The following is a 27,430-nucleotide window of genomic DNA, read 5'->3' as shown; positions in this document are numbered from 1 at the left end:
CATATTATATATTTTTGGTTTCTGAATGACTAAACTGAACTGATCCTTGCTCCAAGTTAACACAACAATTTTATGACAGTGAAGTCATCCAACTAAAATGCATCTCACTTTCATTCTTAGATGCCAACGTACACACTGTTGGTTGAATGTTAAAGTCAAAAGTAGCAGCCTGACAGGTGGGTGTCATGGCCATGTGTGATGAAAATGAAAGGTACTGATGCAGACACGTTATTCCACTCTGTATCACTGAATTTCAAAGACAATAAAATACTAATATCAAAGCAGAATCACCCAGTGTCGGTGGAAAATGCCTGAGTCAAAGGGAAGTGAGAGAACAGGAAGTGTGTGGCAGATAGGTCTCACATCACTCTCATTACTTTTAATTTAACTGAATGAGGAAGAGTTCCTTTTCCTCTTCCTCGTAGCTTTAGAAACATCTAATCCCTCCAGCTGATTTGTGGAATATTGGTCCAGAAAGAAAACAGACAGAGGTAGATGGAAATTTGAGAAATCTGATGGACGGGTTTAATATGAAGGGGAGAAAAAAAAAGATGTCACACCATTACCTCATCCATTTCACCTCAAACAGAGTTGGACAGATGGACCTGGCGTGTGTGTGTGTGTGTGTGTGTGTGTGTGTGCTATGCCCTGCTCAGTCCCTGACAGCCCACCAAATCCCTGTTATGATAAGTCAAGTCAACACAGTGTGGAGGAATGTGCATCTCCAGCACATCATGTCTTCTCACACAGCTTTATTTCTCCTGCGACACAAAGGAAGACTGATGGACAGATGGACTGATGGACAGATGGACAGATGGACGGATGGAGGACGTGAACATTCTGGTTATTTGAATGGAGATAAATTCACAAATACGTGCCAAAGTTGTTTTGTTGTATAACTGTATGTAGGTGTCAATAACCCAGCTGAAAGAGCACAATCTAAAAGTAAAGGCTGCACAGACACATGGGTCTGTATTTGTTGTATAATACAAACAAACAGTTGTCTTGGACTGCGTTAGTTTTACTCAGGTGGGCCTAAAAAACTGGGTTGATCAGAAATGACAAATTATCTCTGAATCCTCTTTTTGGGATTCCAGTGGATAAACGTGCGGAGTGAGTCACACTGATGCTTTTAATTTCTCAGAGGAAAGTTAGTGACTTCCCCCTGAACGAGTGGATGCCTCAGCTGTAAACTCTGCTCAGAGACACTTCATCCAGTCATCGCCATCGCCGTGTAAACCCCCGAGTGCTTGCTGTTTATATCAACAAGAGAAACCTTCGTCACTTTCCTCTCTCCGTGATCAGAGCCTCGAGGGCTCTCATGTTATCCCCGGGGAGGCTGTTGTTTGGCTCTCACAACAATGAGCTCATCGCTGAGTCCCCCTAGCATCCAGACCCGAACTGAAAGGGGATCCACAGCTCCGTCCTGGGCTGCCATTTCAAACCAGCGTGTGGAGCTCCAGGATAATTAAACTATGGCTAATGCAGCGTATGTGGATTGCTGCTGATCCATATCACAGTCTGACATTATGACTCACGATTAATAAATCAGGAGCCCAACAAACGCCTCAGCGAAGAGTTTCCTAACAAGCTGATCGCCAGCTGAGACACTACTTTTAAATGTGCCCTCTCAGGAATGTGTTTGTGTGTTTGCATAATTAATATAGCAAGTGTTGATAAGTACTAAACAATAACATGTACAGGTGACTTGACTTTATTGGCTGTATTGTTCTACATGTATGTGCTGCATCGAATAAAAAAGCCTTGAATGTCGCGTCACCTCACATCGCTTCCTGTGTTTACGATTTGTAATGTTATTGTGCATCACCTCATGTTTTGTCACACGACCTTTTTGTTGTGCATCACCTCATGTTTTGTTATGTCACAGCTGGTTATGTGACCTCGTGACATTTCACACTGGATAATGTATTGCATGATGTGGCATAATGATGTGCAGAGTCACGTGAGGCCTAATCGGTTTACCAGTTTACATTACATTATGCTGTTAGATTAAGTTATGTGTCATATTATATTACATGTTTAGATCAGATCATGTGACACATTATATTTCATCACATCGGTTTATATCAAAACTTTGTCAAGTTGTGTTACATGAAGTCTCATCACATTACAAGTTACATGAAAAACGCCGCATCATGTCATGAAGCCTGCTGCTGGGTTACGTTACATCCTGTGGGTTGACACACTGCCCTTTTTACGACAGACATTTTGACTCGTCATAGAAACAAAAGCATACAGGTGTTGTTAGTGAAGCGGCAGCGGCTGTGTTGTGTTCAAACATCGTGATTACATATGAAAGTGTGTCAGTGAGCCAACATGCACAATCCCACCACCCGGAAACTGACGCAGCTACATGGAATTCAGTCGTCATTCATTTTAATATTTACAATGACTTTTCTTACTGAGATGAGATGTGTATTCTATAACTCGTCAGGTCACGTTACCTGAGGTTGTATCATATTACACTGTATGTTTACATACAATGGTTCATGGTTGGTTACATCAAATTGCACATTCTAGAATCACTTTCCCACATCACATCGTGTGGCGCCACGTTGGGTCACACGATGTCATGGGACATCATGTGATGACTAATGTTGGTGTACATGTGTGCAACACACCACTGTTTTGTCATACTAAACCACAGTATGTTAGGTTATGCTAAGTAATGTGACGTTGTGTGGAATTTCCTAATGTCACGGTGGAACCCTGCCCTGGTTCTCTCTGTGACACTGGACCAGGCTAATCAGTTTAACTGATGCCACAGTGTGTTTTGTGTTCCTCCACCTGTCTCCACCTTTAACCGTGGCAGCAGGCCCCTTCTGTATGTCTGCAGGTGATATGATAGCACAGGTAACCAGGCTCTGGTTGCATGATCCTATCAAGTGATTAACAAATCCTGTGTGGTCATTACTCAGCATTCTGCCTAACAACAGCGTGGCTGTTTGCTTTGGCTGCATTCACTGAAACTGGGCCACAGGATAGTCTGTCATCTCTGTCTGTGTGTGTGTGTGTGTGTGTGTGTGAGGGAGAGAGAGGCAGAGTGAGAGCATGCCTGAGTGTTAGTGTCTGTGTTACAGTGTGTGTATATATAAAGCTGCAGAGGCATTACTTTAGATGCAGTAATTTTTATTGTTTACTTGAGTTGAAATCTTTTACCACAATCGATTCCCTGGAGAAACATTTAAAAGGAGACATGTTAATCATAACTGTCCATCATAGAGTCTGTTGTTCCTGAAAAGGACGCTCAGCCTTATCTCACCACTGTGTTATTCTGCTCAGACTAATGAGACTCACCTGTTTAAAACAGGTGTGTCATCCTACTGAAAGATGACATAAGATTGCTCTGTACCCTTTTGTTTGGCTTCATTTGGGCACCATCCTCTGTGAAAGATACAACTCACCTGACCAGAAGATAAAAGGAGCTGCAGCTCTATCAGTCCCTTTAAAGCCAAACTGAAAAGTTTGCTAGAAGCTAATGAAAGATTTTGCTTCATTCCTCTTATTACAGATATCTCATTTTAATTGTGACTTGCAACGGGGCAGCTAGTTATGAAATTATATTCATCCATCCGTTAAACATTCTGCTCATCCTCTTCAGAATAATAACGACAACACAGCCACCTGTGTATGAGTCTTTGCACGCGCGGGGCTTTGTTGTTCAGGTGTACAGGCAGGACCTGGCCTCATTACCGCGGGGTCATCAGGTCAGGTTCGTTTGCTGGACGGTGGCGCCATCTGGTGGACACTTCGCAAACTACTCACTGTAAAAAAAAAAAAAAAACCTGATAATATCAACTGGTTTCGATTTTCTCCGTCGGTCTTTACCATTATCTAAAGAGTAATTAAAAACCTTGAGTTGCACGAAGTAAAGGTTTAATCCAGGCGTTCAAGGACAGCGCGGTCTCTTTAAAACCACCGAGAGCGGGACTTTATTTGGCAGGAAGTTAGCCGCGGCTAACCGGAAGTAGAATAATGAGGACACTGTGAGGTGCAGGAATTGGCAAAGAGCAGCGAGTCCAAACATTGCTCTTCACACTCTTTACAACTCCCTCTGATAAAGGTAATATTTAAGAAACGAGACTCAAACGCTTGTAAACGCTTTCTCGGGTATTTAGCTGCTCGTCGTCCGTGTCGGCGGTGTGGTGTGCGTCCATCGTGGGGGGGCTCCGGCGCTTTGTATCAGAGCAGACATGGCTCAGTGTGCTTACATTAGTCCCCCCGCAGATCAGAGTAGAAACAAATAGATCAGAGTAAATGTTTATTGGAGTGCAGTTAGAGTCTAATGTGGTGGACACCCTGCTCGGTCTGTGCGTGCTGTATTTTATTTGCTGTTGTGGCTCAGGTGACTTGTATCAGCTGTAAGACGCTTACAGAAGCTTTGGAAACGCATGACGGATTTATTCATGTGGCTTGATGTGTCTCACATACACACTCCTCACCTGGATATGTGACCTCACCTGTAACTTTGATCAGGTGAAAGTGAGGAGGGGTTACCCTGCATACAGGAGCAAAGTGGGAGGGCAAACGATTGTTCCTTAAACTGTTAATCCAAGAACATGTAAGAAACAATACATAAATACTCACTAAACATTTCCAGTGTAAAATGTGATGTATTACTAAGTCAGACTAGTAACCAATAAATATTTGGTATTTTTATTAGGAAATAATGGAAATGAATAACTCACATTTAAAGATCACCTCCAGACGTAAAATACTCAGTGTGGAATGATTTGTGTCTGAAACGAATATTGACCGGATGATAAATTGGTCGAAACAACCTTTTAATGTCAGACTCTCATCTTGTATCATCCTCCTCAGTGAAGGTCCAGTATCCAGGTGAAGTTACGTTTAAGTGGAGGAGCACTTTTAAAATTACTTATTTAAAGCAACTTATCCCTGACTAGTTTGCACTGCGGCATCATCTTCTTCATCTTCCTCATTACAGGAGGAACAAGCAGTCAGTCTCCTGTGTATGAAGACAAGGCAGCGATGGTAAGTAAGAAAGAGAGACAGAATTATCAGAATTATCTGGATTCTCCTCATGCTTCATTTGGTCCAGTTTTCTGTGCATGTTGGTGTCATTTAGGACAGACTGGCCTCCCCCTCATTTCATTGTTCTCTCCTCTTCTCTCTGCCAGTCTTCGGTGGTGGATCTCAAAACCAAGGAGGAGAAGGATGCAGAGCTGGACAGACGAATCGAAGCTCTGAGGAAGAAGAATGAAGCTCTGGTCAAGAGGTACCAGGTACGGAGGCCTTGACTCTTGATTTTACAAAATATGATGCTTACATCACTTAGTCTCGTCAGTCTCGCTCATTCTGTCGACTGGATCTCAACAGGAAATCGAGGAAGACAAGAAGAAAGCAGAGCAGGAAGGCATTGCTGTGACAACACCTCGGAAGCCCCGCCCCCACGAGCCGGAGACAGACAGGAGGAAGACGGAGAAAGAAAACTTCACCGTCACAGTCGACCTTTCTAAACCAACAGGGGTAAGACGCGATGCAGAGCCTAAACTTTTTTTAAACCATTGAACCCTTTCAGAAGGAAGATTTATTTTTTTTTGTGACAGCTTATCACAGTCATCCCATGAAACTAAAAGAATGACACATCTTTCCATCATTTCCTTTTGTTTTGTTGGCTGTAGAAAAGATTATTGCGTTATCTGTTTTGCTGTGATCCTGCAGACAGAGGATGCAGCTCATGAACTCTGACAGATTCCTATTACTGTGATCAGTTTACCAGCCGCACACCTGCTGGTCTAACGGTTATCAACAGAACAGTTTAAAGGATTAGATGCTTTGATGGAAAACATTTCAAAACGAACCAGATGCACTCAAAACCATGTGAGAGTTAATGAGCTGAGACTTTTCATCAGCTCTCTGTACCAGTGTGTATCTGTGATCTGTTTATCCAACTCGACGCCTTTCCTTTAGTCGCATTGTTTTCACATTTGATACGTTAAATAACCGCTCGAACATACAGCTGAATGACAGTACCAATTGAAATTCACTGCAGGTTTCTAAGCGGCCTCCTGCAGGTTGTGGCCGGGCAGCTGGTGTGAAGCTGGTGCTAATAAGGTCCACGAGGGGCCGTGGTGTTGCAGTGTAGTTCCTGCTGAAGTAAAGATTCTCTGAAACGAGCAGTGATGACCGCAGACCCCCCGGGGTTCGATCTGAAAGATCGATCAAAGATTACAAAGCAGAGAAGGAGCTGAAGGACCTCCTCCAGCTGGCGTCTGCTCCACACGTGTACCTGTCTGAATGGGTATTGATTCAGCGTCATGAGGTCAAATGTGGTTCATTAGCCTGTTAAACCTTTTCTGAAGCTTGACAATAGACCACTGATCCCCGTGCTTAAAGAGCTCCTCGAAAAATGAACTGATGCACAATCAGTGCCTCTCCTGGTCTCACTCTCTCCCTCTCTTGTCCATCACCTCCCATCTCCGCTCTCTGAGTTCGTCATGTTGTAGTTTTGCATAATCCATAGCCCCGATTAGTCTTTTGTGCCAATTCTTCAGGCTGAGGAGACGGAGTATTTAAATTAAACAGTACAGGGATTAAACTCAGGACAGGAAGTGAACAGTCGAACCAACCAAATATAACATAACACTTTATTTGTCCTATGATTTATTATTAATATGAGTGGGTTGAAATTGTGCAGCATTTCACTGGGAATGAACAAGAATTAGAGAAAAATCCACAGACCGAGACATCATGTTGAGATAATTCTGACATGGTACTATGACTGTGCAGTGCTGTCCATGCTGTAATCACTGTGTGTGTCCAGCAGGAGAAGAGAGTCGTGAATGACTGGAAACCTGGAATGCCTCGTGGCCGGAAGACGTCAGAGGAAAGCGACGGCCACAGAGGGCAGAGTGACGACCACAGCCCCCCCAGGAGGACAGGCTCGGGACGACTAGGTCGCGGAGGACAGAGAGGAGGCCGCCAAGAGAGGAGGGACCGGGAACCAAGGACACCCAGAGATGGAGAACCTGGGGAGTCAGGAGGACAGGGACGCAGAGGAGGAAGGAGAGGAAGAGGAGGAGAAGGGGGAGGAGGGACACCTGGTGGCATGGACAGGAAATCCAAGGTAAGTACATATGAACTAATGCACTAAGCTACTGTATTTTTTTCTTGATTTGAAATCATAGTTAAAGTTATAATCTTCATTTACATCTTACTGCTGTTTACCTGGTGATCTGGCCAACATTCACGTCCTGCATTTGCTAAAATAATTCATTGATGTGTCACTAATGATGTGGGCTTGTGTTGTTTCTTGGACAGGAATGGGAGGAGAAGAGACGGCAGAACATTGAGAAGATGAATGAAGAAATGGAGAGAATAGCAGAGTATGAGAGAGGACAGCGGGTACGAGAGTCACTGACTGGAAAAGATTATTTCATAGAGTTTTTGTTTATCAGATGCCGTGCCAGGGTAGTGCTATAATAAAGCAGTAGTAGTGATATCTGTCCCATTACGGTCCATTTTCCTTCTGTACAGACTTTTGTAGAATACAAGTACAAATTCTTAGAATTTCTCTTCTCAGCTGGACGGTGACAAACCGATCCGTAACTTCCTGGATGACCCGAGACGCTCCGGCCCAGCGCCCGACACGGACCGCAAAGAAGGCAGCAGGAGACATGTACGGAACTGGGGGGGGCTGGACTTTGACAACGTGAAGACAGGAGCTGAACTGGAGAAAGAGTGGACTGTGAGTAATGTCCTTTAAAAAAACAGGTTGTAGGAAGTAGCTTCACCGCAGGATTGTTGACAACCAAACTGCTTTTGGGTCTTGTTTCTTTTTTAATTTCACTTTGTGACGCCGCCTGTCTCTGCAGAGCCGAAGGCCCGGTCTGAAAGGCTCTGTGGACATGACCATGTCCATGACCGGCCGGGAGAGGGCAGAGTACCTGCGCTGGAAGAAGGAGCGTGAGCAGATTGACGAGGAGAGACTAGCACGCCATCGCAACGCCACAGGCCAGTGGAGGCGAGAGTGGGACGCGCAGAAGACTGAGAACATGTGAGAAGGAAACGCTGAAGCTTCATTTGACTTGATGCTTTAAATGCTGCATTAGGAGGAGCACCAAGCTTGAAAGGCCTTGCTTTAGGAGCTGATCCAAGCCTTTTCCTCTGGCCATCGAGTGCCTGTGTCTGTGCTCACATTTAAATTTCTCTCCTGGTAAACATTCATAGTGTTGCGCTCAGTTCTTCACGTGAAAAGTAGCACGAGTATTTTTGTTCTGAGAGCTGAGAGAGAAGTTTTAACCCTAAACACAGGAAGTGCAGAATATCAAGTCACCGGCAAAGTCCTCATCCTCGTCCAACACGGACAGAGGGCAGGGAGGAGCGCTGGGTGGTAGGAAGTGTTTGAGTGCATGTCAGCTGGGATAAAGACAGAGCGCTGTGAGGAGGAGGACACATTCTGGACATATTCTGTGTGTGTGTGTGTGTGTCTAACCCTGCGGCTGTTTTCACAGGTTCAAGGAGGACCCATATGTAGCTGCAGAGGGCATCACATCTGAGCAAGGCAGCAGGAGAGGCAAGTCCTCACACACACACACACACATCACTAATGTGCTGTTGCTGTGGTTACACAACAGCTGGCAGGACTAGAACAGGACCTCGATCCACCTCCATCCCACATCTCCACCCGTCTCTACTCCAACATATCGTCATGTGCACACATCATGTAAGCCAAACACACATCGCGGGACGCAACGCCATCTCCGTCCTCCAGCTAATTAAGCCCGTTATGTGAATGGCAGTTGATTAAGCTTGTTATGTAAATACTGGCTGTATTTCCCTGGAGTCCAAATCAACCTCCTAAGCCGCAGTTGTGCTGATCTGAGAGCAGCTTACGGAAGGACCCCAGCTTTCCTTCGCGGGTGATGACTGACTCCTTCCCTCAGAGAAGTAAATGTTAAAATAACAAGTAGATAAACTGTGAGCCCTGACCACCACGAACTGGTGAAAACGTGTGTGCAGAATTTTTCAAAAAGGTGCTCAGCTACACATATTAGAATAAATGAGGTTTGTAATTAACCATTCTCCAGTTTTAATTGTTATATTGATCGTTTTTCTGATTAATCAGTCCATTAAATATCAATAATGACAAGAGTTAACGTTAGCGTAGCTTTCCTCTGCAGGAGACAGCTCTTGGCAAATAAAGGGAGGAAGTTTGATGCTGAACTTGCAAAGTTTCTTTTACACTTGTGAGTAAACAGCTGTCGATGCTAACGTTGGCTACGTGGCAGTAGCAGAAACATATAGCACCTTTAACCCTGAAAGCAGAGTGTGATCCAGTTTATCTCAGTGAGACCATGAGGTTCTCTCCTGATGAGCTTGGTGACGTGGCTGTGCTCATGCGTGTTGCTAATTTCAGTCAGTCATCCGAATGATAAAATAATTTACTGTGGGACTGTGTTAGTCCCAGGACAGAGCTGTGCACAGTGTCACACACACACACACACACAGAGCAGCAACAAAACTCTGTTCCCGTGACGCTGCTCCTCTTTTCGAGTGGTTGGTTGGTGTTTGAAAAGTAAACTGTATGAAACGCCACATCATTTTTACGTTTTGCTGTAGTGACAGGAGAAAATCAGCTGGAGCTGAGATCAAATCAGCGCACCTCCGTTAATAATAAGCTTTGGTTTAATAGTACGGCTGAACGATTTATCGTTTTCTGATCGAAACTGCGAATGCCGTGTCCCTACCTGCCGAGCTCACCAATCAGAAGCGGCTCGTGCACAGGTCACTCTAACGCAATCAGTATAACTGCCATTGATCAAGGACTTCATAGAGTGTACATGCATGTTTCTTACATTGAAATCAGTTCTTAACTTTAGTTTTCGTGCTTGCATTAGAACAATGGCATTTAATGTTTTAATGATGTGGTTTTCAGTCGTGTTTGTAAATGTTACTGTACATTGTGAATATTACACTGAAGCTTGATTTGAAGAAAATCGTGAATCAAATCGAAATCACAAAATCTGCCCGAAAAATGGAAATGAGATCTTTTCCTAAAACCGTTCAGCTTTGTTTAATAGTAAGATTATTGATGTGTACGTGCTTATGATGTCTTTGCTTTCTTTCATGGACAAAGTGTGTGTGTGTGTGTGTGTGTGTGTGTGTGTGTGTGTGTGTGTGTGTGTGTGTGTGTGTGTGTGTGTGTGGTGGATGCACTGTAATGTGTGTGTGTGTGTGTTGTGTCCTCTCTGCAGCCCGGGGGCGTAACTCTCGCGCAGAGCCTCGGGGCAGGGCCTCAGGTTAGACCACAGCATGGGACTGAGATTGCATTGTGTGTGTGTGTGTGTGTGTGTTCTTTGTTCCATTTGTGTGTCTGTCTGAAGCACAACAGCTGCACCCAGTAACAAACTCACCCCTCACTCACAAACCTGCCTCACGCTGGTGACACAGCAGCCTTTGTCGTTATCATCTTCATCAACTTTTCATCAACTGTTCAGATATGATTTACCTGCACTTTGCGCCTGGCTGGCTCGCCATGTACCACGTACCATGTACCATGTACCACGTACCATGTACCACGTACCATGTACCATGTACCACGTACCATGTACCATGTACCATGTACCACGTACCATGTACCATGTACCATGTGTATGTGTGTAAGATTCTGCGTCTCCAAAGCCAAAGTTTTAACAGAAAAAAAACCATCCTGCTCTTCGTCCTCAGCTTCAGAGACCTCGTCTAAGTTCATCAGTTAGCTGCTACCGAGGTGAACAGACTGTGAAGGAGGAGGTTTAACCTCAACCTCAGTCCATCTCAGGGTTTTGCTTTGGAATTGGGTGAACATCTGTAAGGATTGGCTAATCTTTCCTTGAGGCTGACGACACTTCTGACTGCACACACACACCTTCCTCAGGATGATGAACGGTGTTTGTGAGTGGTCCTTAGCGTTTGCGTTGCCTTCTCTGAGCTCCTCGTGGGTGGCGTTTGCCGTTTCCATGGCCAGAGATCCGCTGGAGAGTTCAGTCACGTGTTGTTCCAGGCTGCGCTGTTCTGTGAGAAGGTTCAGACGGACGGTGAGAATTAATGCTAACTGCTGTTCAGTCCTGGTTCCTTCTCCCTGTATCTGAATAGGGTTATATATATAACAGGTTATGGCGTTACACCTGCCCCACATTAAAGCCTGCACTTGCTTTGGCTCTATGTGTGTCTCCACATTGTGTGTGTGTGTGTGTGTCTTTTTTTTTTTCTTTGTCATTTCTAATTTCTGGAATGACTTCAGTGTCCTCTTCAGAGCCTCGGGCTTCTCTGTTCAATCTCCTCATCTTCATCCTCTCAGTTTTTTCTTTTCTCCTCACTGATCCCTTCATTTCTTTTGTACTTGAAGCTTTTTCTTTCTGACCTTTTTATCACATCCTCCCCTCGTCTCTCCCCCTCGAGCTCTCATCCGCCTCCCTCCTCACACCCCCTCCCCTGTTGGAGCTTTCGGTCTCTGACCTTCTTTCCCTTTCTCTCCCTCCTCCTTCTGTTGTTCTTCTTCCCTTCCCTCCACATCTTTCCTTCACACCTCCGTTGTTTCCTTTCTGGTTCTCTTCCTTCTGTTGTTTTCCTTCCCCTTTTTCTGACCTTTATGTTTCTTTGGTCCTTCATCGGCTGCTCACTGCTTCTTCTCTCTCTTCCACCGTCAGTCGTTTCCTTTCCGTACCAGTATCTTCAGCATGGAGATGAGATGGAGTGGTCTTTCCCAGTGTAACACAAACTGGGACTGAAATAAAAATTAAAACGTACATTTACCACTATAAGAGAATTTGTTACAGTACATCACTTATATTCTCAGTTTATTAGGAACATGTTGCTAAAACAGGCCTGCAGTAATGAAGGTTACAGTCTTCATGTTAATGCCACTGTGGGATCATCAGGATGTAGTTTGCGGTGCTGTTACTGTTTTACTACCTCCCTGTACAATGCAATCTGTATAAAGCTCTGCTAGATCTTCTCTTCTTCCCTCACACTCGGGGTCCTCAGTCTCCCACGAGCAAGCAAACAGACGTTTGACTATGTCCCAGAGTTCAGATGGACTCTACAGCCGTTTGTTACACTGCAGGACGCTGCTGTCTCAGAAGTCTTGGCTCTGTTGTTACATAAGACGTTGACTCTGCAGCAGCAGAAAGGAAACAGAGGAATGGCTGAGCTGTTTATGTTTTAACTAAACACTCGTCTGAATTTCTCATTTAAGGTGGCAGTTTCGAAAACTTTCATTTACTCAGAGGTCTGTTAAGTCCTTTGACCTGTTTGACAAAGGTGTCCCTTTTTAAAAACTGCAGTTATGTGATTGTGTGTTGTTCTGATACTGTTGACACAGTTTACCCCGTCTGCATCATTAATTTGGATCATCACCTGCTGCTGGGTAAATGACGTTGGTCATTTTTGAGCAGCAGCTGTGATGATGATGATAAACACACGTCCGTCACCTCTTGTCTCCTCTGTCAGTCCCCCTTATTCACCCTACCTGTGGACCACGTATTACCAAACAACTTTACACATTTCAGTAATATCTCCTCCAGATGACGCTAAGCGGCCGCCCAAAGCTCCAACATTTGGCGACTTCCTATCCCAGGGCAGGACCCAGAGGCCCCGAGGGGACCGGGGCAGAGGCAGGGGCCGAGGACAGAAACAGAGCTACAGGTAAATCTGAGGTCGTACAGAGAGAATCGCAGCCAGGCCAGCCAGTCTTACAGGAGACAGTGCCGGTGTTAATAATGCAACCACTTATTATTTTCAAGGTTGAGTTATTGATTTAGCTTTTTTGTTTTCAGTTATTCTTTAGTTTATAAAATAATTAGTCTAAGTTGTTCTCTTTGTTTGGTTTAATCAGAGGGATTTATTTTCTAATGTTATGAGATGGAGAAAATCTACAAATCCTCACACTGAAGAAGCTGGAACCTGCAAATGTTTATGGTTTTAAATTGAATAAATCGCCTAAAGCAGTGAATTGATTATTATTGGTGATTACTTTAAGGTTTGGAGAGTTAATACTTTAACAGAGTCTGATGAATCACTGAATGTAGCCTGGACTTTCTGCTCCTCCTATCAGTGGTTTCATTTGTTGGGTTGTTATTGTGAAACTGGTCACTGCACCAAGGGATTCTGGGTGTTGGCTGCCAAATCAGTTGTGTCCTGAGGCACTGAAACACTTGGATGTTGTGTGTGAAAGAGAAATAAGAAAATATTTCTTTGTCAAGTGCTGTAAGTTTGGTGTTTGCCTCTGACGTCGCACTGAACCTCTGACATATCTGGATGCCTTTGACAGCATGCATGACAACCGCTGGGAAGGAGAGAAGGAAGAGGAGGAGAAGGAAAAGGAGGACAAGACAAAGAGAGAAGAGAAGACACAAAAGACGGAGAATGAGGAAGAAAAACCCAAACCTCCCACAGCACAGAAGGTAGAGCGGTCAGAGCACCTGCAGCAAGTTCAAAAGTCACCCAGAGCACAGAGACTTAACATGCACACTGTCCACCAACATTTCATCTGAATAGCTTTGTGGAGACCAAACTTTTCATCTTTTCTCAGGTGGAGGAGAAGAATGGAGATGGAGACAGAGAGGATGACGACGATGAAGACTGGGAGGATGCCAGCGATGGAGAAGAGGAGGAGGAAGGAAGCGGCTCAGAACACGACTCCAAGGGTGACGAGAAGAAAGACACGGGGAGAGAGAAACCAGCCAAGAGCAAAGACAACTCCCCGACATCTCCCACAGCTCGCTCTCGACCCACGTCGGCAGGAAGCCCCAAAGAGCAGCGGACCCCCAGGCCGAAGGTCCACATCCCCCCACCGACAGCAACTCAGGAGTCACCAGAGGGTGGAAAGACCCTCAGCCCCTTCTCCCCGCTGGATGGCCACCAGCCCGTGTCAGACTGGGGGGAGGAGATGGAGATGCTGTCGCCCCGGAGCAGCATGGGAGGCGAGAGCCCCCTGAAGCCCCCCAGCGCCGAGGCCAGCCCCCCTCAGAAGAAGGTTCAGCAGCCGGAGGAGGAGACTGAGAGTCAAGCTGCCACCTCCAGTGAACCTGCTGAGCCACAGAAAGAGGAGGATACAGGTAAGACACCTGTCCACGCCAAAGCCATGGTGTGAAATTATTACTGTCACTGGCTCCACTTATTAAACTGCTTCTAATCTCTGATCCTTCGCCGTTAAACTCAAATCACAAACACAGCTGCTGCAGCTTGACTCATATTTTCTGTTCCAATCTGCGGGTTGAAAGTTTTTTTTTAATTGTGTAGAGGAAATGATTTGCAAAGTTGGCCAACTAATTATGAACGTTTGACTCATAAGGAGAAAGAAGCTAATGCAGTTAAATCCAATACTTTGATTTCCTGTCTTGTCTCATGTTCCCTGCTTGACCTTTCCTTGCGTCTCATCTTGTCTTTTCCTTGTTCCTTCCTTACACCCTCTCCATCCCTGCCTCCTCGTCCTCTTTCTTTATCCGTTCCTCCCCTATCTTCACCTCCTCTCCCTCTCTGTCCCTCTCCCTCTCTCCGTCTTCCCTGCTCAGCCATAGACGTTTCCCCTGCTCCAGAAAAGGCTGAAACTCAGCAGACTTTGACAGTGTCCGAGCCAGAGTCCGTCCCTACAGACTCCCCTGCACCGCCATCTAACGCCACCCCCTCTGATATCTCTGTCCCAGCCCCCTCTGAGGTCAGTGGGGCTGCTGTGGCAGTGGACCTGGATACACCTGCTGCTCCATCACAAGGTAATAAAACCCTCACACGCTGCTGTTAAAAATATAATCAATATTTTTATAATGATGACTGTGAGAACAGTGTGAAAGGTACAAAGTGATGAATTATCACCTGAACCTGCAGCTCCCGTCAGTACTGAGGGGAGCAACATGCAGTGTTTCCTTCAGGAGGGGTCAAGTTCAAAAACAGAGCTGAAAGAGAGGGAATACTGAGTGTCAGCTTTGCAGGTTTGTGGTCATGAACCGGAGTTTTGGACAGTTTGGATTTGAACCTGACGGCGGCTAAAAATCAAACAGTTTCCCAAAGTTCCTTTTGAACCTTAACATTTATTTTATTTTGAAAACACAGGTGTTCTCTGACAGTAAAACATATTCAGTTTTTTTGTTTGTTTTTTTTTTCTCTCTGTCACCAGACAAAGCGGACGCCTCTCCTGCTGTCCTGCAGACAGACCAGAGCTCCTCTGAACCAGCAGGAGGGAAAGATGACGACGCAGCGGCCGCTGAGACCAGCGCTGCTCCAGCAGCAGAAACCGTGGCGTCCTCGGAGCAGACGTCCTCAGGTGCGGTCCTTATCAGTGACTTTGAGACAGTGACATACTGTAAGAAATCCACTGCACATTTCTAACGTCCTGTCATGCTTCACTTCCTTTTTTAATTTATTTTTTTGTGAATGTGTTGGTTTGACATCCTCATCTTCGTTTTCGGTGTCGTGGCTCTCGCACTCGCTTTGCTTTTTGTTTTTTTTCCTCTGTTTCACATAAATAAATCATGGCGGGAGATGTTTGGTGGCATGACAAACCCGAGGATATATTTATAAACTCACAGACTCACAGGCACAGCATTTTGTCTGACACAAGCCTGTCACGTCGTCACTGCCTTCACCAACCAATCAGGACCCCGTCTCCTGTTTGAAACTCCTCCTGGCTGTCCTCCTCCTCCTCCTCCTCCTCCACCTCCTCCTCTTCCTGTGATGGACTGAAAGTACTAACTCCACCTTCTGTAATCTGTGGTGTACACTGCTCCTGTTCCTCCTCCTCCTGTTTTTACCTTCTTCAGCTTGTAAAACCTTTTCCTTTTCATTTCCGTCCTTTTGTGTCTGTGATGAAGAAGCTTACAGCGCTGCATGAAATGCTGCCTGCGTTACCAAACCTTGGTGTACGGCCTCTTGTTCTCTCTCCTTCAGTTTTCCTGGTGTTAGTAAAAGGATGAGTTAGTTGCTGCTGAAGAGAGAGAGAGAGAGCAGATGTGATCCTTTGCTGTGTGTTTCCTGTTTTCTGTACGTTCATGGCATCTTGGAAACCAGATTCTTTCCTGTTAAACCATCCGACCAAATCTTTACCAACAATCTCAGGAAATCAACCAGAGGCATTCCCAGAAAAATATTCTAATAACTTTGTTGACTTTTGAACTTGATGACTCTTGTTTCTAAGTCATCTGGACATAAATGAGATATTTTACCGCCTCTGTTTGGTTTTTATTTGGAACCAGGAAGCAAAAATCTCACACGTGAAACGTGAAAACGTTATACGGTAAAATGTGGCTCCTGGTTCTGACACTTCCTCCTTGCCATGAAATCGACCTTCTGTCTGCTCCCTGTTCAGCTGCTGATGGCCTGGTTTTAAACCCGCACCTTGTTCCTCTGCACGGCTTCACTCATGTTGGCGGCCATGTTGGCGGCCATGTTGGCGTAAAGTCTGTCTTTGTTTTGTTTCCCCTGTATGTTTGAACATGACTGTGTTTTGTCTCCCCTGGTGAAATACTTCATGGATTGTGTGTTTTCCTTTGGTGCCAACTCATAAAAAGCCGTATTGTTACCCAGGTTGATGCAGTATTGGTAGTAGATGCAACCAAAACAAAAGCACCTCCTTGAAATAATGCAGCGTGATATTGCCACTTGGATCCAAAGCACTTCATGGTACCATGAATCATTAGTGTACACATCTCCAGCGTTAGAGCCGTCGGTGGGAACACACGTTTCTCAGCCTCATTAGAATCATTGAGATACATCACCATACCGATGTGGTTTAAAAGTGAGCTAAGTGGATAAACCACAGAGGAAGTCCCGTCATTAGCTGCTCTCCTCACAACCACTTAGCATGTGGCTGTGGTGGCGTTATCGCTGTGGCTAATGGCGAAGTTTTAAAAGCAGATTTTTTCCCGATCATCTTGTTCCTGATTTGACCAAACGCAGTTGGAAACATGTTGGATTCTTAGTTTTTGATGTGTGATCCAACAGAAAAGCCAGAGGAGTTCGACCGCGGTCGCAGAGGAAAGTGGCTGTTGGCTCCTTTTGTTCGTTGGCGTAAAAAGAGATGCTGATTGCATTTACACTTGTCCTGATGACTCATTTGTGATAAACAGCAGAAGTCAGATGAGCTCATATGGGCATTGTGTGTGTGTCTGTGTGCATGTGCATGCACAGACACACACATTTGCTGCTGTAATTGTGCGACAGTGGTACTGTGTGTGTTGGTGTAGGGGTGGGGATCAGGAAACCAGGGAAATTAGAGGCACAATTAAGTTTGTAAAAGGCTTTTCAGAGGAAATGAGCTGCAGCCTGCCGGACAGATGAGGGAGGAGATAGAACAGATACCGTTTGAAGTCTGATTGAATTAAATCTTGTGATGTTTATGAGGCTCCACGGTGGAGTGTCGGTCAAGTATCAGCAAACACCCCAGTTAAAATACACTGAAATTGTTCCAGTCATCTTTGAGTCAGTGCCGTTCACATTCACACGACATGAGCAGGGTGAGACACGTCAGATGTGCAGTATTTATCAAAGGAAAGCCGATCATTGTCCTCAGACTTCACCCAAACAGGACACACGGGACACACAGTACACACAGGACGCTTTCAGCACAAATAAACCGAAATATCCTCCAAAAAATGGCTTTGGTTTCTGTACGGATTAAACCAGCACAAAGTAACATGTTAGTCAGTGAAGCTGGTAGGTGTACTGTTACCTTTGGACTGAGTCAGGGTAACCGCCCCCCCGTTTCCAGTCTTTGTGCCAAGCTAAGCCATCCTCATTTCCTAAATGTCAAGAAATGCTGAATAATGGCATCCACAGGTTCCCAGATCCCTGAAGGCGATCCCCTCACACCGTGCACGGACCTTAGGATTTGCGTTGACGTAAAATGGAAAAGCAGCAAAACCTCACATTTTTCTGATGAACAGCTTAAACAGTTCACCTGTTTTCATCTTGCTTTAAATTCACGGTCTTTTGCTGCAACAGTTCGGCTGTGACTAAAATGCATTCATGTTGACAGCATAACGCCTGATGGATTATTGGACTCAGGGTTAGGATGTAAGATGTAAGATCCAGATGCTGGTTTGTGACTCAGAGATCAGGATGTTTGCTGCACAGTTTTTGCAGCTGCACAGTTCCGTATTGATTATTGGGCACTTTGCATGTGATTATTTCTCCCATTCAGCAGCAGCAGAGCAGCTGAGTGAGCAGAGCGATGGCAGTAATGCTGCCGGAGTCACAGAAAAGATTTTCCCCCGGGGCTGTTCGCTCGGAAAATGTGCACTTACGGTACTGTGATGTGCTCTGGATGAAAGCATGAAGCACAATGGCACAGAAACACACACACACACACACACACACACACACACACACACACCGCCACCACTTCCTCCCTGTGTTTGTATCAACAGGCTGAAGCTGCTGGGAACAAAGACTCATGTCTGAGGAGGATGGAGAGATGACAGGAAAAGAGGGGGACGGCTGAAGAGCATCACACTACTCATCCCTGGAGTGGCCATCACACATCTAAACCAAAAAAGTTAAAAAAAAAAAAGTCTTTCAACCTTCATGAGGAGGAGGAGGAGGGACTGAGCATCACCGCCATGCCCCGGCGTGTTCTCAGCTAGCTCTCTTTCTCTCTCTCCCTCTCTCCCCCTCCTCCTCCCCCTCTCTCTGCTGATCACCTCTGGGCCGTTGCCATCTTTTGTCTCACTCTGTTAAACATTAAGAGTAAACCGTGTGTAACTCTGGTTTTCAGTGCTGAGACACTTCAGAATGTTTCGTGTCTCTCTCTGTGGGGTCTCAGTGTCTCAGGAACAGAACAGGTTCGTTACTGTGATGGTTCGGCTGGAAAAGGATTCATTCTTTCCACGATTCATCAGATTAATTTAGTCTCTCACCAACGCCAGCTGGTTAGCTTGTTAACCTCAGCATGTTGCGAGTTAACCAACCTTTGTCCTGCTGTAAACGCGCCTGATTTATACTTATTTACCAGAATTCAGCTGCTGAGAGGTCAAACGAGTGCTCCACCGGTTTTAACATCACACTCACAATGGACAGATTTTTTTTTTTTTTTTAAGGATCAAAATCAGTGATTCCAATCCTTACATTCTTTTTCCTGTCAAAACCTGGTGCCTACATTACCCAGAATGCAACTTGACTGTGGTCAGAGATTGAAGTGCGTTGTGCTGGTAGCAGCTAATGTAGCCTCACGGTCTGCTAAACTCACCTCTTCCTGACTTCACACCCTCCGATGTCTTTACTTGTCAGACTTGTCCTCAGACCCAGTGGACAAGTGACTCAAGTGACATAAGTTGAGGACATTTATCAGACTTCACGCAGCTCCCTCTGGAGAGACTGAAGAGGTTGTACAGCTTCTTCTCCATCTCCCTCAGACCCCGTAAACAGACTTTGATGTGTGAACTCGGTGGAATTCCCCTTTGACATTAATTGCTTTGTCAGTTTTGCCTGATGGCTAATTAGCTAGGCTAATTAGCTAGCCTACAAGCTTCCGTGTTGGGTTAGAGACTGGCTGTTAGCATGAGCTACATCTGGAAATGAATCAGAATGATTACACCAAACTCTCACTGCTGTCTTCATCCTTTTCTCAGTCAGTTTTTTTTTTAAGTTGCAGTTGAGCTTCGTCTTTCAGCTTCAAAGCCTGAGTGACTTTTTTTTTTATCACAGTGATTTCAGCTCCATTAGACCTTTTCATGTAGCTCCTTGGTTTTGTTTTGTGGCTTTTAATGACTCCGTTTGTAAACTTGGACATGGGAATTTTTTTTTTTCCATTCCACTTTTTTTTTTTTTTTTTTTAATTATCATGCGAGAATTCTATTAAACATCTTTCAAAAATCCGAATCCTTCAGTCTGTTTACATGAGCTTCAGTGCAGGAAGATCATGATGCTTTAAGCTGTGCAGGCCTCAGCGATCCTGTTGGTCTGATGCGGATCAGAGTGAGCGACTGGCTCATCTTTGGTTGATGCTCTCATCCGGATTCACTTGTGGGATCAGGTGTCTTGCTTAAGGGCACGTTGACAGAACGTCACGTGACTCCTTCACACCTCTTCCTCCTCTCAAAATACCGATCTTGGGCTTCGAGCGCTCGGTCCGTTTGAATGATTGAATTCTGTGTCACGATCAGAAAACGTTTTCTATTTTCACAGATGCAGCCTGTGCTGTCACGTTGCGGCTCTGATGAACTGTGAATCATCAGAGGCCGGTTCTACAGATTTTCCCTCTCCCCTTAGACGACGCACTGCCTCGTGAATGGACAGTTTGTTTTTAAAATCAAGGGTTTCATTCCACAGGTTTAATGATATGAGAAAAAAAAACAGCCTCTTCAAAAAGATTATTTTAAACAGCCATAAGAATAATTGTCCATTTGGAAAAATGCTAATGTTTACTAACATTAATTGCCACCTGAGAAAAGAAACTTTGGGCTGCAGAGTGTGTGTGTGTGTGTGTGTGTGTGTGTGTGTGTGTGTGTTTAATTAGTTATTATTTTGGGATGAAACCCTTCACTCATACCTCAGCAGACCAAGGGCTTCAGTTTGTGTTGTGTTTTCTCGGCTCGCTCTGTGAGTTGTGTTGGTGGTGGCGGCGGTTTCGCCTACGGTGTGTGAAGCGGACACAGGGATAAATGTGATGCTTTAACGTTTCGTGTTGTGTATCAGAGGAATGGAAGTGATTCATTGGAAGTGAAAGGAACTGCAATATGTACAGTTTTTAAATGGAGATGAACATTCCACTGTTGGGTGTTTGTGCAAAACGTAGCCTGAGAGCTATGAAAAATATTTTATGTTTTTCCTTTTCTTTTTTCTTTTTTTGTTTGTTTTTCTGAGCTTCGATGACAGATTGTATTTAAAGCAGCAGATACTTCAATGTACATCCGTTTCTACAATGTCTTCCTGTTTGATACATGAACTCGCTGAGAGCTAACAAGGTTTGCCTTCTTGGAGTGGCGTGCAGCTGTTTTCATCAAATTTTCAGGACAAGCATGAATCTGAAATTGTAGCTTTTTAATGTTGTCTCAGCCATTGATGAAATAAATGTCCCCGTCAGCTCGCACGTCAGAGAGACAAAGAGCCAGATGTTTGTACAGATTTCCAAAAACATGTACCCACATGAAATGCAGAGCGCACTGTTTGTGCTTTATCAGTTTTTCTTTATCTCGTTTAGCCAATAAATGTTTTTCTCTGATGTCTTGAGTCAGATGTGCGTTTGTTTGTTTATTTATTTTTTTCCTGTGGATGAGAAACAGATGTACACAGTGCTCAGAGCTGCTGAGTGCATCCATGTTGGATTAAAAATGTTTTCTCAAAGTGCAGATGATCACATCCGGTGAAGTGTGAGTGCTGATAACCCAGCTGCCCCTCTGTTCGTCCACCACACACATGGATTTATGTCCTGCTAACCAGGCAGCATTAAATCACTCCACCTAATGCACACACTGAACACACACAGCGCTGTGCTGCTTGTGCACGGTTGCGACCTTGGTCGCTGCAGGACAGGAAGAAGAATGGCTCAGTCCTGCTTTTCATCCCGCTCAATGCACAGCCTGCATTGTATGGCCGCAGCCTGTGACTGGTCTGTGCGGGGAAAGCTGTTAATGGTTGTGATGTCTCTTTTATGGGCTGTGGCGAACAGCTGCTGTGCAGAATCTGCAGGAGGAAATCACAGGCGGTGATAATTTGTTGGGCGAACGCTGCTCTGCGCCTGCATCTCGCCCATCTTCTGCTGCGGGACGTTTCTCTCAAACTATGACCCAATCGTTGGGTGTTGCGTACTTTCAGCCCCTCCTCGTCCGGAGCCTCGTCAAGTCAGACAGACACACGCTGAGCGGCGCCGGAAACCTGGTGAAATGTCCTTCAGAATAAGAGTGGATTAGTCTACTCGATATTATTGTATAAAACTGTATTAATGTAACGGTGAATGGAGCCAAATACAAGCTCATTAGTTCAGTCACCGGCCCTGAGAAACAAGTCTAGTCATTCACATCTCTGACCTTACTATCTGTGATCTGATGCAGAGTTATTTTATTTTGTTGTGTTATTAAACGAGTTGTTTTCATGAGCAGCCAGTTTTATTTTCTCATTTCCTCAGTAAGAGTTCGTTTTATTTTTGAAAAGCCTTACCCGGAAACGGCTTCTGTAACTCCGGTCAGCTTGACAGCGGTCCCATACAGCTGATGCCCTCCTTGAGTTCAGTTTGCCCGGTGCGCGCAGAGGACTGAGAGGGGTCAGGGAGCTCCACCGTCCCGCGGACACGGCACCGGAGGCGGCGACGGGACCCGAGCGGCTGCCCTGCGGTTCAGACTGCATCTTATACCCGGGCCGGAGGAGAGGGGAGCTGTGGAAGCCAGCAGAGGGGGGCTGCTGGCTCTGCCGTCCGGACTCCAATGAACACACAGCACTCAACGGAGGAAAAATCGTTGGTTAAGGTTTCAGCGCGAGTACCGAGATGAAAGCGGCCGGTAGGCAAGTCACCATGACCGCGGAGAAGCTGAACGGGGACACGAAGCGGAGGCCGAGCTACCCCGGCGAGCTGCGGGCCAAACACGTCAACATGTCAACTAAGATTTGGGTGAAAGTGGCGATGGCGATTGCTTATTTCCTCTGCGTGTCCGTGGCCGCGTTCATCCTGGTGATTTACTATGTGTTTTTCTGGACACCGGACCAGTACAACAGCAACAGCACCGAGGCACCGAACCGCACCGAGTGCGCGCCGAGGTTTGGATGACTATACGGCGCGCGCACACACACACACACACATCTGCACACACGTTATGTAGGTGACTGCACACACCTGGCATGACGGATGGATGGGAGAGGAAGGTGCACGGAGAGACATGACTGAATCCGGAGTTTGGGATGCTGACTGAGGACCGGAGGGAGAACAGAGGGGACCAGTGCTGCCGGGATACATCAGAGTTCCGCATGTAGAACGCAGGTGGGGAGGGGGGTGAATGTTGTTGGGGTTTTTCCAGCTGTACCCAAACACCCAGACCTGAGGGGCTTTTAGCATGTTCCTGTCACACAACTCAAACCCACAGGACGCGCGTCGCTTCCCTGCCCGACAAGAGTCTGAGATCCTTTTCACTGTGTGAGGTTTAAAATGGTGGTTCTCCAGAGAGTCATGCAGCACGAACCTCCTTTAACACCCAGTGACATTTCTGCATGCGAACCAGAACCAGAACTGTACGAATCTGAACTTCAGCATTTAGTTGATGCTGGAGACGATGAGAAGTTTTTACCAAACACCACAACACACAACACAAAATATCACAGGAAACAGCCAGAAAGCCTGTTTCCTTGGAGCAGAGCCGCCCTGCTGTCGCACAGGTTAGAACCGCTTTTCTGGAGTTTCGATGGTTAATTTCCCAAATTCTTTATCAAGCAAAATCTGGTTCAAGAGTCACACGTGTGGATTTTCTGATTTATCTGACTCGTAATTGAATCTTTGAGTAGTTGAATGTTGGTCAGACAAACCGTCTTTTGAAGACGCCACCTTGGACTCTGGACATGCACATATTTCACTGTGACGTTTTTTTAGGCTAAATGGTCGTTTACAGAAAAAATGGATGATGGATGAATTAATGGATGATGAAATCGTGTTTTAGACGCAGCCTGATCAGTTTCCTGTGCAGCTGTGATGTGAAGGGAAAAACAAACACTGGATTGGATTTGTTTGGCAGATATTCAATATTGAAATATATATTTTTACTTTACTTTTTCTTAGTTTTGTTTTTTTTTTTAGCTCTGTGACTCCACTACCAGAGTCTCTGTGCCCAGCAGGCCTGTTCAGTAATCCATTCATTCTTCCCACTGATTTGAACATTTCATTTTTGCCACCCCAAAAACCTTTGGAACCCAGTCGGGGTTTCCTGGGACTCACATACGAACCACTTAATAGGATAGGATAGGATAGGATAGGATAGGATAGGATAGGACAGGACAGGACCTCCCTCAAAGATACTCAAAATCCCTCAGTCCCCACAGAACCTTTGAATTCCCCATGGAACACCCACAGGGACTCCCAGAACCCTCTCAACTACTTTAGAAAACCTTTGAGAAACTACACTGCAACACCTCAAGAACTCTTGGATGCCCAAATAAATCAAATGAACTCTGGAACTGCCCCTGAAGAAGCCCTTGCACCCCGCTCTAGAACACCCAAAGTATGCTTGAAACCCAGAAGAACCCTGAAACGCTAAAGATCCTACTGCACCCCCTCAAAACCTCCTGAAGGACTGAGAAACTGAAGGACATCGCCCTGACTCCACTGTTCTGCACTAAAGGAGATTTCTTTTCTCTCTTTCTCTTTCTTTCACAGCTGGATGCTGTTTTCATTCAGGTATCTAGAGGAACTTAAAGCGATACTGTACTGTAGCAGACGTAGCCCAGATTGTGATCTCCGGTAGCTCGTAGCTGTATGACATGCAAGGTGATCACTCAATATACTCTCAGTAGTTGCAGCAATTTTACCTTTTTAGAGCGACTTTTGTCTTGCATCGCCTCACAGAATGAGCGTAAATATCCAATGCAACGTCACGTTTGTACCTCTTCTTCATGACACGGTTAGTTCACCCCACTTCCTGTTCATAATTTATTCTAAATCTACTTGACTGTTTTATTGATGATGTAGCCTTGAGAATTTATTGTTATGATATAATAAACTATGCATTTATTCCAGTGTGGTTGTCGTTGAGTCATTCTGAGTTCACAGAGCCGATTCCTGCTTTCACAAAACAAACCTCTGTGGCGTTTCTCCACCGTGCACGTTCTGCACAAAGCAGTGCTGCTGGACTCTGTGAATAATGGCAGGAAATCAAGCCTGTGTAAGTACAGTCAGCCTCCACAGCTGCTTGGCCTCCTCCTCAGCCTCCAAATCCACTGACCTTTCTCGTGTTTATCTAGTTATTATGCTTTGGTGACTTGCAGGGTGTTTGTTTTCTCTCATGAATGAAACTCACAGAAATTGGAATGTTGGAATGAAATACTTCATCCTCCAAATGCTGATCAAAATCCAGTGTTAACTGATTATAATTGTGTTAAGTTCTTTCAGCCCTGATGGTTTACAAACGTGAGGTCATGGTCCACGCAGCTCAGTTAAAGACAAATTGATTGAATGAATTTGAAGACTTGTCCCTTGTCAGTGCCTGTCAGAGTTTAGCTCATCTGACACATCCACTGTCAGAAGATTTAAACTGTAAATCAAAATCAACCATGAAGGAACGAAATGATTTGACAGTTGGTCTGTCTTTGGTCGTGGACAGAGATTTTTTGCAGTGTAAGAAGTGATTGGAAGGCTGAGGATGATGCTTCTCCTCAGGCAGGTTGGTTCAGAGCCAAAAGCTCAGTCACCTTCAGGCAGAAAGCTGCAAACAGACAGATTTTTATTTGATCAGCAAAAGGTTAAAGAGTGCCGAATATTTTTTCAGCAGTAAATCAGACTCACCATGTTTTCACCAGGTTTTGCACGATTTTAGTGGCTCTAAATACACAATAAGTTATTCCACAAGCGTGTTAAGGGTTTCTTTTCTGTTTTTCATTCTCTCTGTTGATTTACATAACATGAGATTCTTAATTTTCTTAGTAACTTTCTTACTGTTCAGTTGACAGTGATAAATGTCTGATTTCATGGTTTTACATTTCAGGTCTTCAGGCGATAAAATCTCGTTTTGTGAGGTGAGACGAAACAGGACAGGCTATGTTCTACTGTAAATTCTCTTCCTCGTCTCCACCACCTTTGTCCAATACACTTGACGACCCTGTTAAAGTAATTAGCTGACCACTGATCACTGGCAGGATTGATGATGAAGCTCTGCTCTGTACGATCCAATCAGGACTTTCATTACTTCAGATCAAAACGGAAACCAGTGTGTCTGCTCATCAAACTGCTGAGCTTTAGGGGAGAGTTTCCTGTTTGAGCAGGTTTGTTACAGACTCTCAGCACAGCTGGCCTCACAGTCAAGATCTGGCCAGATGTTTGAGAATTTACAGGCTGCTCCATCTTTGACCTTTAACATGACCTTTATTCAAACAGGCAGATCGCATCCAAACAAATTTACATTTATAATAACAGCTCCAGAAATAGAGGAACCATGTTCAGCCACACAATAAATATTCTACACTGAGAAAAGCAAGAAAATAACTTGAACAGACAGAAAACACAGTAAAACAAGTCGCAGGAATGTTAAAGCACAAACGTGGTTCACAGTGTAAAAGGGCATCAGTGAGTGAAATATAAATATGTACAGGAAACACACTGGATGCAGCAAAGTAAACAGGACAGCGAAGGAAAGCTGGGAAAGAGCAAGCGTGCTCAGCAAAACATCTCCCTGGATAAAAAAAAAAAAAAAAGGCTGGAAATAAACTTCCACAAGGAATCAGCAGATTCAGCACATTCACAGTATATTGATCTGAATTTGCAGGGTGACAAGAAAAAGCAGCTGATGCTTGAAATTCATCTGCTTCCACTGCTGGATTAGATGAAGAGAAGCCAAACAGTTCATGCACACGCACAGACACAGACATAGACACACAGACACACACACACATTTTTGTTTGTTTGTTTCTGATTGGATCATGTCAAGTTGTTTTTCATGAATTTTTTTTAAAGATAGAAACAGATGTTTTTATCTTCTGACAGGCAGGTGGTGTGTGCACAAATGTTCATTTTAACAAAATCTTTCTGTCTGAACTTTACTGGAAATTAAACAAATGCATCATTTCAAAATGAAACTCTCACAGTCATAAGTTGTCATTTTAAAAATAGTCTCAGTTCTTTGTCTTCAGGTAGATTATTACATTGTTTGAAGAGAGAAATGTGGGATCGATCCCCATGAAAACCAAGTGGGAGCCACTGAGACGTGAACTTACTGAGCAGTGTGTGAATGTGATCAGTAGAGGTCAGTGTTACACAGAAGAAACTCTGCAGTGAGACTGTGAGCTTTAAACACTGCCTGTGACAGTGACATAAAGAGTCCTCATGTGAGTGTTGCTGTACATTATTGTCTCATTGTTACTGATAAATTACTGACCAACACTGTATACTGTGTATACAACAGTGCATACAATTTTACAACCTCCTCACATGTTTTTCTCAGTCTGTGTCACTTCCCTCACCACCACCACCACCACCATCTTCATCCTCCGTCAGCAGCTCATCCAGGTCGGAGTCTAATTCCTTCCCAAAGTGGAGTTTTAGTCCAGGAGCAGTGAGACAGTGAAGAACCCTGAACACATTCCTGGAGCCTGGTGGTCTGTCTTCATCTCTGTTATTCCCACTTTCTCCAAGCATCTCACTTGTATCAGAGGCAGGAAGTTCAACAGGGTTTAGTCCGGTCCCGAAGAAAGGTCTCCCTACCCCTCTGTCCTCTCCATCATCCAGGAAACATCTGTTCCTGAGCATCAAGGAGCTGGACGTGGAGCAAGGGTGCAGCACACAGGA

General features: G+C 45.0%; 1 protein-coding gene across 4 annotated transcripts; it reads left to right on the top strand.

The window, feature by feature from the left end:
- The first annotated feature begins 3,997 nt into the window (after positions 1–3,997).
- On the top strand, positions 3,998–21,172 carry ccdc9 (coiled-coil domain containing 9). 4 transcript variants are annotated; one of them, XM_041046327.1, is made up of 16 exons: positions 3,998–4,084; positions 4,970–5,016; positions 5,163–5,267; positions 5,362–5,511; positions 6,809–7,111; positions 7,306–7,389; positions 7,568–7,732; positions 7,860–8,041; positions 8,499–8,560; positions 10,242–10,286; positions 12,552–12,672; positions 13,298–13,430; positions 13,559–14,084; positions 14,541–14,738; positions 15,140–15,286; positions 18,387–21,172. In XM_041046327.1, exons 2-16 carry the CDS (start codon positions 5,014–5,016, stop codon positions 18,389–18,391), a joined length of 2,229 nt encoding a protein of 742 aa, XP_040902261.1. In that variant the 5' UTR covers positions 3,998–4,084; positions 4,970–5,013; the 3' UTR covers positions 18,392–21,172. The 4 variants fall into 4 exon arrangements, with proteins under 4 accessions (XP_040902261.1, XP_040902262.1, XP_040902264.1 ...); XM_041046328.1 differs by having other exon boundaries at positions 4,007–4,084; positions 6,812–7,111; XM_041046330.1 differs by lacking the exon at positions 10,242–10,286 and having other exon boundaries at positions 4,007–4,084; positions 6,812–7,111.
- The last annotated feature ends 6,258 nt before the right edge of the window (positions 21,173–27,430 follow it).

The sequence above is a fragment of the Toxotes jaculatrix genome, chromosome 9 (assembly GCF_017976425.1).
Source record: "Toxotes jaculatrix isolate fToxJac2 chromosome 9, fToxJac2.pri, whole genome shotgun sequence".
Lineage (NCBI taxonomy): Eukaryota > Metazoa > Chordata > Actinopteri > Toxotidae > Toxotes > Toxotes jaculatrix.
Note: the sequence above shows the minus strand (reverse complement) of the source record. Positions and strands in the feature narration are given on the sequence as shown.

Coding starts and splice junctions, on each gene's coding strand:
- ccdc9 (XM_041046327.1), top strand. Junction 7,733..7,859: donor AACTGGAGAAAGAGTGGACT/GTGAGTAATGTC, acceptor CTGTCTCTGCAG/AGCCGAAGGCCCGGTCTGAA. Junction 10,287..12,551: donor GCCTCGGGGCAGGGCCTCAG/GTTAGACCACAG, acceptor TATCTCCTCCAG/ATGACGCTAAGCGGCCGCCC.